The sequence below is a fragment of the Schistocerca americana genome, chromosome 1 (genome assembly GCF_021461395.2).
Source record: "Schistocerca americana isolate TAMUIC-IGC-003095 chromosome 1, iqSchAmer2.1, whole genome shotgun sequence".
In the NCBI taxonomy this organism is placed as follows: domain Eukaryota; kingdom Metazoa; phylum Arthropoda; class Insecta; order Orthoptera; family Acrididae; genus Schistocerca; species Schistocerca americana.
The window spans coordinates 382,030,450-382,043,096 of NC_060119.1; the positions used below are offsets into that span (position 1 = coordinate 382,030,450).

The 12,647-nt window shown below is 39.4% G+C and overlaps 1 protein-coding gene across 1 annotated transcript in view; it reads left to right on the forward strand.

Moving 5' to 3' along the window:
• Window positions 1-12,647, forward strand: part of LOC124601260 — a 235,693-nt gene that overhangs the window by 96,139 nt on the left and 126,907 nt on the right. The window contains exon 6 of the mRNA XM_047136230.1: window positions 718-795. Within this exon, the coding sequence (XP_046992186.1) occupies window positions 718-795 (78 nt within the window). The remainder of the gene's footprint in view (window positions 1-717; window positions 796-12,647) is intronic.

Here is a 12,647-nt window from a genome sequence, read left to right on the forward strand (position 1 = left end):
GTGATGGTATGGGATGCTATTGGTTACACGTCTCGGTCACCTCTTGTTCACATTGACGGCACTTTGAACAATGGACATTACATTTCAGATGTGTTACGACCCGTGGATCTACCCTTCATTCAATCCCTGCGAAACCCTACATTTCAGCAGGATAATGCACGACCGCACGTTGCAGGTCCTGTATGGGCCTTTCTGGATACAGTAAATGTTCGACTGCTGTCCTGGCCAGCATATTCTCCAGATCTCTCACCAATTGAAAATGTCTGGTCAATAGTGGACGAGCAACTGGCTCGTCACAATACGCCAGTCACTACTCTTGATGAACTGTGGTATCGTGTTGAAGCTGCTTGGGTAGCTGTACCTGTACACGCCATCCATGCTCTGTTTGACTCAATGCCCAGGCGTATCAAGGCCGTTATTACGGCCAGAGGTGGTTGTTCTGGGTAGTGATTTCTCGGGTTCAATGCACCCAAATTGCGTGAAAATGTAATCACATGTCAGTTCTAGTATAATATATTTGTCCAATGAATACCCGTTTATCATCTGCATTTCTTCTTGGTGTAGCAATTTTAACGGCCAGTAGTGTAGAATTGTGGACTCGTCAGATGTGTCTTGTGAAATTGATGTCTTATGTGTATATTGTGATATATTATTGTCAGTCGCTTATTGAAATGATTACATAACTGATTACTAAAACTTCTTTCTGTTGGAATTTAGAATGGCCCATCTGCACCTTCATCAATGTCAGCTTGTTTAGGAATTTCACAAGGTTCAAGGGAAATTGAGGAACTGAAGGTATGTTGAGCTTTAAATCATTGTAGTAACATATATGTAATCTCATGTTTTCTAAATTCTTCCCACATTTATTTGTACTAAATAATTCTCCTAGTTCTTTTGCGTGCATAGTTACCCTATGTATATTCTGAATCATATTAAATGTAAATAAAATTGTGAGAAAAACAGAAAACCAATCGTCTTAAAGATGGTATTGAATAAAGAATACAAAACCCAGAAGGTGGTGAGGAAACTTTCTTACTTTCTGCTGCTGCAGAGGAGTCAGCATACACATCTTGCTTCTCTCATTATCTAAGTAGCATTTTTTATTTGAAATTTAAGGAACTATGGGCTCTTAAATATATTATTTATCATAACATTAAATGTCTTTTTGGACTGTAATGCTGCCAGCATTCTACACTGTGCCTACATCAGCAAAAGGCTTAAACAGTTCTATTGCGCTGTAAAATCATTATGTGCGTCATTATATATTTTTCAAGTAATGAATTTATTGGTTCTTTTGAATTCTATTACACAAAGGATTACAGGAAAATATAATAGGAAATTAAAAGGTTAGTGTGATGTTTATTTTGGATAGACAGTGACTTGACTTGCACAGAATGTGCCCTGTGGTTTAAAGAGAATGTGAACAGTTGCCAAGTCACTCCTTAGCACTTCTTGACTGAAGTAGTGGGCACACCTTAGTTTCAGGATTTATCATCAACAACATTAGTGAAATACTTTGATTTATTCATCTTTGCCACCTGTCTCGTTTTGGTTTTCCCCATCTCTTTTTTCTCCTAGTTCTTAATCATTTTTTCATCTTAACACATCTTTGCTTCTCACCCTGTCTTTCCATCATTCTGGCCTGAAGTTGGGACACTGCTCAACTGACCTATTCTTTGACACCACCCCTTCATTTTTGTCTCCCCTCATCCTCACACCAGCTGGATCCCTCTCACCATGGGATCTGAGTGACCTACATGCTCTTTCATTTTAACTTTCCCTGACACAACCCTTTTTCCTAATACAGTAGTTATGGAATCTAGGAGGGTTTCTTTACTTTTACTGCATTTATGGACATCACTAAAAATGTTGTCTCCTGAAGGTAAGTACTGGACAGCCACACTGTCTTGTAATTTTATAAAAATAATTTCCTGTTTAATGACTAACCCAGCAGCAATATGTGGGAACAAGACATGTAACTTGCCTACCAATAATCAATCAAGTATAAATAACCAGTTGACAGATGATGGTTAGAGTGCTGACACATGAGTTTTAGATTATCTGTGAATCCAGTAAGGCTGGCAACTGATGGGTTATGCATGAGGATCGTATCCACCTGTACCGCGTCAAAATAGCCTGAAGATGATGCAGTGAAGCGTCAAAACTGGTAGCGACAAAATAAAATGAAATCATAAGGACGGCTGTAGGTGTTTTTATTTTTTGTCAAAATTACTCGTAAGTTTTTGTCCTACTACTTTTGCGCTGAAAAGCCCTGTTGTGATCTTGCTGTGGGATCTGCTGTCATCTTTCCGTTTCTGTAACTCCGTGTAGAAGTCTTCTAGCCGGCCGGAGTGGCCGAGCGGTTCTAGGCGCTACAGTCTGGAACCACATGACCGCTACGGTTGCAGGTTCGAATCCTGCCGTGGACATGGATGTGTGTGATGTCCTTAGGTTAGTTAGGTTTAAGTAGTTCTAAGTCCTAGGGGACTGATGACCTCAGAAGTTAAGTCCCATAGTGCTCAGAGCCATTTGAACCAAGTCTTCTACTTACTGATCATAATGTCAACATGTTGGCACAAAAAACTTGAATAGTATTCATCTAACAACTTTTGTTTATTTTTAAAACAAGTAGTAAAGTAACTGAGTTTTTAAATTTCAATTTATTTTGTTATCAGTCAGGCTTTATGTAGCAAGATGTGGGCACAGCTGGGTATGTTCGATGGTTTAAAGTCTTTGTTTGAATTCTCTCTGTCTACTACTGCCATATTCTTTCACCCTGAATGGAATATTGACATTTCCAAGAATTCACATTGTGGCAGTCGTGCCTCTGTCAGCCATATCTGCGGAACACGTACCTACCAGGGGCCAAGGAGTTTGGTAAGACATTTTGAATAGTGCAAATTCTTGGCTGAATTATGCTCATGACATTATCAGAGCAGTCAGCCTGATCAGTTGATATGTCAGTGATGTGCATGAAGAGTCTTCAAGTCTTCATTCATTATTGTCATTCAGGATTTAGTCAGTTGTTGTATGACTCATTATGCAGTCTAGGCCAGTCTGTAGGTTTGCAGCTATGCTGTCTGCACCTTGATGAGCAGCTCACTCAACTTGTTTTCAACAAGATGGTTGTCTTGTATGTTCTAACAGTGTTCTTGGTAGTCACTTTTTGTAGCATAGAAACAATGGTCTAATACACAAATTGGGGAAAAGGGATTTTTTTGCATTATTATAACATCTTCCTACCTGTCACAACTATCAGGTGACAGAGCTATAAGTCTGCACAGCAGGGCGGCATGTGGCAGCTGCAAGTGTGTTCCTTGGTGACAAGACAGTGGAATTGGTGTTTCCATCTAAAGTGGCGGCCCCTGTGAGACAGTCTATCAGAACAATTGAGCAGAGATATCAGGAACACACCCGATTAAAACAACCAAGTAAATCAGCTGTTGCCGAGCACTGCCTTGAGTATGATCATGAAATGAAATATGATGAGACAAGTGTCTTGGTGCAAATGCGAAGTTTTTGGGAATGCATAATTAAGGAGTGTATTGAAATAAGGATGTCAGAAAATCTAATAAACAGTGACAGAGGTTTCAATTTCAATAATGCTTGGAGTCTGACATTCAGTTAATTAAAATCTTGTTGACTATCTCATCCATCAGAGCTTGAAAACACTAAGAGAATTTGCATTTCAAGGAATATCTGTTCGAGCTCTGAAAAACAATAGAGCATCAAAGTGCATGATGAATGTTGGGACTTGAACTTGGCTGTAAATAATGGTGTGAGACCAACAATAGTTCACAGTGTGGGTGCCATCCAGGTGGCGAGTACATGAAATGACAAAGTTCGTAGCACCTGAAGAAGATGACTGGGTCAGTTATGAAATATTGTGCAACTTACCAGAACATCCAAAAGCTGACCATTGATCACTCATGCTGAGTAAACGTGAGAGATCACAAGTATGATGTCAACTGATTGTGACTAGATGCTATGCTTGCTACGAGCTGTCACGGAGGGCATCTCCATCGCAACCCTGCTGCTGCCACTAATTTTTCTGTGTGAAACGTGCTATTGAAAACCAGTGTTACGAACTAGAGCAGAAAGGAAGCATTCTCACAACTGCATCGTAACCCTCAACTACCTTCAGAGTTACCACTTATACCTGAATTTTTGTTATGAGGTTTGTCACATAGAATGAATTAAAAGATATTTGGCAATTGCACATGTTTGCAATAGCTGGATTCATATTTTGATCTGAGAGCAACGAGAGAAGATGTGGAAATAAGTGAGTGGCTGAAAGCCCAGTGATTGGTGTTTGATTTCAACAGAATGTAAGTACGCTAGACTCATCACATTGTATGTTGGAATATAGACTTACCTGGCATATGTTGCTGATGGAGAAACTCATAAGTTTCCAGCTGAGTGGCAGTGTTGCAAAAGAATGTGGTTTGCAACAATGTCACTCTGCTGGAAACTCACAAGCTTTTTATCAAAATACTGTATGTTTCTGAAAGAATTTTAAGTTCCAGTGAACAGAGTAAATCCCGTATTTTTGCTAGGGAACTGAATGAGTAAAAAAAGATAATCTTGTGTAACTATCACAGTACATCCTGCTCATTCACCATAGACTACCGAATTCTGTGAACTGTTGAAAATATCCCTCACCCACTTTCCTTTTTTCAATAATGATGATGTCACATTGGTATGCAATGTGAAGAAAGAAGCGAAGTTTCCATTTCTTTAAAGTGTTCAAATTGTAAATCATATTGTAACTACCATTTCATGCCATCACCTGTAACTACACATTTTCATTAAATATCAGACTCCACATTTAAACAATAGAAAACACTACAAGAACATGTCATGCTGTAAGTCTCACAATATGGCATCTTCACATAATAGACTACTTGATCTGTACATATTTCTCACATGATCAGTAATGCTGTGACCAAAAAGGGTGTTTACTTCTTAAGAATTGTTGTAATAAAGTGTTTGTGTTTTGATGCTTCTTAAGGTATATGTTCAGTTACATATTCTATGAAAAAGACATATTTCTTCTTGTTTGGCAGCAAGATAGGGAACCAGTGTGCTTATTGTGTGTTTTTCCAACATAAATGTGTGAGTGAATCGAGTAACAAGATTATTTGGAGTGCTGGTGTTTTTGAAGGAGCCCACCAACCTCACTAATGACTATTATTTCTGTGTGGTTTTCCTCATAAGCAAAACATTTTCCATAAAGGAAAAAAAATCACGAGCTGTATTCCATGATATATATTCTGCAATTTACCGTGTTCCAATGACAAAAAACTTCCTGCCCTTGAACCTTCAGGAAAGGATATTGTTAACTGTAATTACACTACTGGCCATTAAAATTGCTACACCAAGAAGAAATGCAGATGATAAATGGGTATTCATTGGACAAATATATTATACTAGAACTGACATGTGATTACATTTTCATGCAATTTGAGTGCATAGATCCTGAGAAATCACTACCCAGAACAACCAGCTCTGGCTGTGATATTGGCCTTGATACGCCTGGGCACTGAGTCGAACATAGCTTGGATGGCGGGTACAGGTACAGCTGCCCATGCAGCTTCAACACGATACCACAGTTCATCGAGAGTAGTGACTGGCGTATTGTGACGAGCCAGTTGCTCGTCCACTATTGACCAGACGTTTTCAATTGGAGAGAGATGTGGAGATTGCGCTGGCCAGGGCAGCAGTCGAACATTTTCTGTACCCAGAAAGGCCGATACAGGACCTGCAACGTGCGGTCGTGCATTATCCTGCTGAAATGTAGGGTTTCGCAGGGACTGAATGAAGGGTAGAGCCACGGGTCGTAACACCTCTGAAATGTAATGTCCACTGTTCAAAGTGCCGTCAATGCGAACAAGAGGTGACCGAGATGTGTAACCAATGGCACCCCATACCATCACGCTGGGTGATACGCCAATATGGCGATGACAAATACATGCTTCCAATGTGCGTTCACCGCGATGTCGCCAAACACGGATGCGACCATCATGATGCTGTAAACACAAGCTGGATTCATCCGAAAAAATGACGTTTTACCATTCATGCACCCAGGTTCGTCGTTGAGTACACCATCGCAGACGCTCCTGTCTGTGATGCAGCGTCAAGGGTAACCGCAACCATGGTCTCTGAGCTGATAGTCCATGCTGCTGCAAACATCGTCGAACTGTTCGTGCAGATGGTTGTTATCTTGCAAACGTCCCCATCTGTTGACTCAGGGATTGAGATGTGGCTGCACGATCCGTTACAGCCATGCGGATAAGATGCCTATCATCTCGACTGCTAGTGATACGAGGCCATTGGGATCCAGCACGGCGTTCGGTATTACCCTCCTGAACTCGCCGATTCCAATTCTGCTAACAGTCATTGGATCTCGACCAACACGAGCAGCAATGTTGCGATATGATAAACCGCAATCGCAATAGGCTTCAATCCAACCTTTATCAAAGTCAGAAATGTGATGGTACGCATTTCTCCTCCTTACACAAGGCATCACAACAACGTTTCACCAGGCAACGCCGGTCAACTGCTGTTTGTGTATGAGAAATCAGTTGGAAACTTTCTTCATGTCAGCACGTTGTAGGTGTCACCACCGGTGCCAACCTTGTGTGAATGCTCTTAGAAGCTAATCATTTGCATATCACAGCATCTTCTTCCTGTCGGTTAAATTTCGTGTCTGTAGCACGTCATTTTCGTGGTGTAGCAATTTTAATGGCCAGTAGTGTAGTTGTCCATGCACGACAATGTACGGTACCAATACTTTACAAAAAGCCGTGCACAAAAATTCGATTTTTCAGGGGGTCATATCTTAGGTTCTATTAACCAGAGAGAGGTCAAGTATTCAGTAAAATATTTTTGATTTTTATTCTTTTAAAACACAACTCTTAAGTCAGGTGCTTTCGATGAATTGTAGTCTTGCATACTGATTTGTTGTTTATATGTGTGAAAGTATATAGATGACAAAATTGTGAGAGAGATGGATTGCTGCTCATAATGGTGATGTTGAGTCGCAGACAGTCACAGCAAACAGACTACTAAACGTATGAGCTTTTGGCCAGAAGGCCTTCTCCTGAATTAGATAATGCACACACACACACACACACACACACACACATACACATACACACGACCACTGTCTCTGGCCACCGAGGCGAGTTTTGTGTTCCAATTTAATTAAATGTCTTGAAGTATGTAAGTAAACTGTCAAAACTTAACTGTCCTATAGAATTTGTTGTATTTAAGCTTCACACCCTGTCAGAACAGGAAAAAGAAGGGAACCAGTTGAATAATTCGCTTCTGTCAGAGCACAAAAAAGGACGAACGTGTTCCTCTTTAAAAGACTGACAGGAAAGTGAGGAACAAGCTGCCTCAATCCTTATTCAGCCTTTCTCACCAAAAATATTGGCAGGCAAACATATTCACACTTTTTTGTGCTGAAAGAGAGTAGTGGAGAGACAGTTATGGTGGAAAAGAGGAGACAGTGCCAGTGAGAAAAAGAGGACACAGTGATGGTGGATGAGAGAAAGTGGCAGAAGGAGAGATGGATGAAGAAAATAGCAGTGGGAGCCAAAGAGAGGAGATAGTGATGATCGGTGAGAGGCAGTGGCAGTAAAAGGAAAAGCAAGATGGATGGAAATAATAGTAGTAGGAGCAAAAGAGAGAGGAGACATTGGAAATGAAAATGATTGATGAGTGGAGAACATGCATTGTTGTGTTGATGCTGGAGAGGGATTAAAGACTGGGATGTGTTGGTAGCTAGGAGAGTACATCATTTGGAAATGAGGAAATAGAGGAGGATAGAACCATTGCCAAGAAGAGTTACAAAGAATGTGTGGAGAAAAAATAGCAAGTGACTCTGCTTCTGGTAATCCCTCAGTTAAGGACTATGGATCAATTGCTCTTTTCAGTATATAGAATGTTATTGAATGGGCTGTAGGTATTGATGGCTTGCTGTTTCTTTACATGTTGCTTGGTGTTCTCTAGCAACCATGAGCATGTCAACTGCACAGCATTTTCATCGGACACTGTTTCCATCCTGCCTATCTTGATGCTAACAATCTCCAGCTCCCTGCTACCAAGTGAGCCCAGGGTCAAGGCACTGCACTTGAATTAAGAGGAGTGAGGTTCAAATCCCTGCCTGCCTGTTAAGATTTATTTTTTCAGTGGTTTCGCTAAATCACTTTAGATTATTGCAGATGGTTCCTTTTATTCTGTCTCAAAAAAGCTAGTTCTCACCTTAATCTCCCCCCCCCCCCGACACACACACACACACACACACACACACACACACACTCTCTCTCTCTCTCTCTCTCTCTCTCTCTCTCTCTCTCTCTCTCTCTCTCCCTCTCTCCTTCCCCTCCTCCCCTCCCTCTCCCCTCTCATTGATTCAACAGAAAGCTAGTACATCCTTAAGTACTTAAAGTAAAGTACATATTATGGTGGAATGAGGCCCAAACCCTCGGCCACCACCACCACCTGCTTGGGAGAAAGGATATAGTGTGCAATGTAGCAAGGTGTAATAAACCTACTTGCTTAAATGCCACTCCCCTAAGCTATAGCCTGCTCACAACAACAGTGTAATTCACAAAGAAACATTTTCTATAATGAAATATAAAACTACATGCAATTCAAAATTTATCCCCATTAGCAGATATATTTGTTCTATAATTGACATACCTTACCTGAAAGATATCAGTCTCTGCTTCCTAAAATAATGCATTAAAAAAGATATGTCTATTCAAAATTGTTGTTTTCCAGTGTGTTCAAATCTTTGAATGTAACCCTTTAAAAATCCAGTGTCACTGCCTTGTAGCCCTGATTTTTATGCTCCCAAAAATGTGTAATTTTACTAGAATAATAATTTAGTTAGTGACAGATTTCAACTATAAAAGTTACAGTTCCCAGAAATTTTGTGTTGGGTTTTTGTAAACTTCAGGGATAAAACTGCATGCCCAAACATCTGCTGCATGAAATAAAATTTATCGTGTATATCATTTGAAGATTAAACAGTCCACCATTAAACAAAATAACTTCATTCTCTAAAGTATGTATATCTTCTCTACTTTTCCTTTCTATTATTTCAGTTTTGAAATAACTGTATAGGTACCATGCACAAATCCAGAGTCAGTCTGCACTAAACGGCCATCGAGCAGTGTTCATATGGTCACTGAGCCCAGAATCACCACTGAGCTAGGTCATGTACAGTAACTTCACTATGTAGAGTTTCAGTCTGCATCCAGCTACAGTAGAATGCGGTCAATGTGTATTTTAGCCTTTAAGTATGATCTATTATAGCAATGGTTTTCAACCTTTTTGAGTTTGTGGCTCCCCTGTAAGATACCTTGTAAAAAAATAATTAATAAAAAAGTTATGGATAAAATACTACTCATCTCGGTGTGACATTTGAGCTTCTTTTTTGTTACACAACTTGCCAGATCTTGTCACCAAGTGAGATACAGCTATCTTCATTTTCTTCTCCACATAAAGACTTCATCTGGACTTGGTTGCAGTGACAGCCACTGCTGAAAGTCCACTCGTGCAAAGCAATTAATATCTTCAATGCTTTTGTGCTTAGTCTTCAAACCTCTTTTCTTAGTGAAAACCCAAATTTTAGTAGTCCATTGATGAAAACTTCTCTTTTAGTCAAGAATCTGATGAAAGCTCTATCAACTCTTTCACTTCTGCAGTACTAAACTCAGAAGTAGAATCGTTACTGAAGGGATTTTGAACCTACTGAAACCTATCACGGTTTTCAGGAAAGTATTTTTCAAAGTGAACATACATTCAGATAAATGTCTTTCATTATAGAAAAAAGTAGCTGAATACCTGGTATTGCCTGGGTACGTATTTATTCCAATTTTCTATTAGTCAATCTCCTGCTTCCACCTCTCGCTGTCGATCTCCTCCTTCCCTCTCTCTCTGTTCACATTCTCACCCCCACTCCCTGTCCATCTGCTCCTGCCACTGCCTCTGTCATCCCCTCCTCTCCCTCTGTCCATCTCCTCCTCCCCCTCTGTCCATCTCCTCCTCCCCCTCTCTCTGACCATCCCCCACCCCCCGGTCTCTGTATGTCCATCTCCTACCCCTTTCCCTCTCCAAGTTACTACCCACCCCAGTAGGAAGTTGCTGGTTCTTACCTCCACAGCACTTCTTTCCAGGCAGTAAGTAATACATGTGCCATATTTGATTGAAATGGATCCAAGAGTTTAGGAGGACCTTTTTATCCATGGCTTTGTGTGCATACATAAATGTTACATGTATTTCACACATGCTTGTAAACATATTTCACCTGAGAGACTTTATATAATGAAAACCAAATTGCTGCTATAGGATCTATTTTGGATAAATTGCAATCTTCAGACAATGTACATATATCAGTAGTGGTCACTGTCACTTTGAAACCTATTACAACATGTTGTAGATTTAGGACGCCAATCTGTCAAATCTGATGATAAAATGTCAAATTATAAAAATTATGGGAAAGAATGATTAAAAACACCAGTAAACCACCTGTCAGCTTATATTATAAGTGTTCTATATCTACACCATGTTGTTACAGAATACGAGTGACAATGACAACTGCTGATATATAGACTTGGTCGGAAGATAGCAATATAGCCGAAATGGCTCCATCATAATGAAACACTAAACTCCTATAGCAGCAATTTGGATTTCCAAGGCTGTGTTCACATTGGCAATGACAAAAGTCATCAGATGCTGCCGCCAGAGATTTCCCCGTAACATCAGTCGACAGCTTGATCACTGTGCACCCAATCTCATTTTTCAGTTTGTGGCAGGGTCGAGGAGGTTAGGCGAGAGGTTAGATTAGGGTAGAATCTGTCCTGTGTATGAAGTTGGCTACATTTTAACTTACAAGGATGGTGTGGATACCACAGTTCCTCTTTGTTTGGAGACGAGTGCTACAATTTGGCGTTTGCTATTAGGTCAGTCCAAATGAAGTGATCCAATAAAAATTAAGTTGGTTGCTTGACCACTTCTAAATATTTTCATTTTTTATATGTGATTACCCTATAATTGAGAAGTTCAAAACAGTTTTTTTAAAAAAAATTTACCTTTCACCTTTACTGAATGGGGGCCATTTTCGTTTGTAAGCATGCGACGATGTTTCAGTTTAGAGACGTTAGCAAAAATATGAATATCTCTGCACTGGGTCAAGTTACAACATTGCAATTGACATGATTTTTTTTTAGAAAAGTGTCCTCTACAACATTGTCTATTATACAAAATACTCTAAATTCAAAAATAACCAGTCAAAATGACTCCAGTTTGGTACCCAAATTTTCAAAAATCCACTTTTTAGGCCCAAAAATAACAAACAAGGAGTGATCCATGACAGTCTATTTTTGTCCTATAGTTAGATATCATACACTACTAGCCTCATATAGAGCAAGAACACTTACAAATGTTTCCTTAATTTTTTATGAATTTTTGAAATTTGAAAATTTTTATTTTTTGTTAAGTTTGGGGCTAGTTATCTCAGGTGGGACTGACTATAAAAATATGATTTTTGCACAGTTTGTACACCTATATGATAGCAACGTACTGTAAACATTTCAACATTGATATCTGACTGTGAACACAGATATGAATTTTTGAAAATGAGATAATTCACATTACTCTACAACTGATCTTGTGGCTGTTGCCTATTTATGTGTGATATTGGCGGGATATAATGAATTATTATTGAAGCAGGGTACTGAATTATATACAAAAAGTGGAAACATTACTGAAATTAACATTTATATTATTTTGACATACTTAAAATAAATGTTTTCAATTAACATAGTTTGAGACATAGTTTGAGATGTGACTGTTCCTAAACGTGGTGGTGAATGTTAAGAACACTTATTTCTTAAGATAGCTTCTGTGATATAGAATAAGACTTCCCAGTTGCTGTGGTAAGTTCAAGCACTGAAAGTTTCCTTAAAACACGTTTCATTGGTATCCAAACTTTGTCACTAGTAGATTTCTTGAATGATGTTCTCGGGCCAGCAGGGTGGTAAAAATGCACAAAAACATCATTGTTTTCCAAACTTATTCTTTCAACCTCTGCAAGCCACCACTGTCCATCATAAACACGTGGCATTATGCCATTCAACGTTAAAGACAGAGATTTAATTTTACTGACACAATGATCCCCATAAATTTCGGTTTCTGATGTTACATAGCATTGAACTACGTTTTCTGCAATGCCAAGAAATTTGTGGACATTCCTTGTTCCTTTTATTGCTATACAGTTCTCAAATCTGGTTTGAAGTGTTGTTTTCATATGCAGAACCACTTCCTCTTTCTTGATCAGAAAACAGGTAATGCCTTTAATATTATACTTGCAAAAGACATACATGTCCTGCACTGTGAGAATCTGGTCTGTGGTCAGTCTTTGTAGACTGGCTTTACTTACTTCACGTTTTGTTGTACCTCGTACTCCATCACAAGCATTTTTACCATGGCAGGATGCAAAAAAATGCCATTCAGCCTCCAAACTAAAGTGTACTTCGTGGTTGCACAGATTTGAAAAATTCTTTTTGTTCTTATACTGACTACCACTTCCACTGTAAAGTATATCAGCTTCTCAACCTTGGGAAAATTTTCTT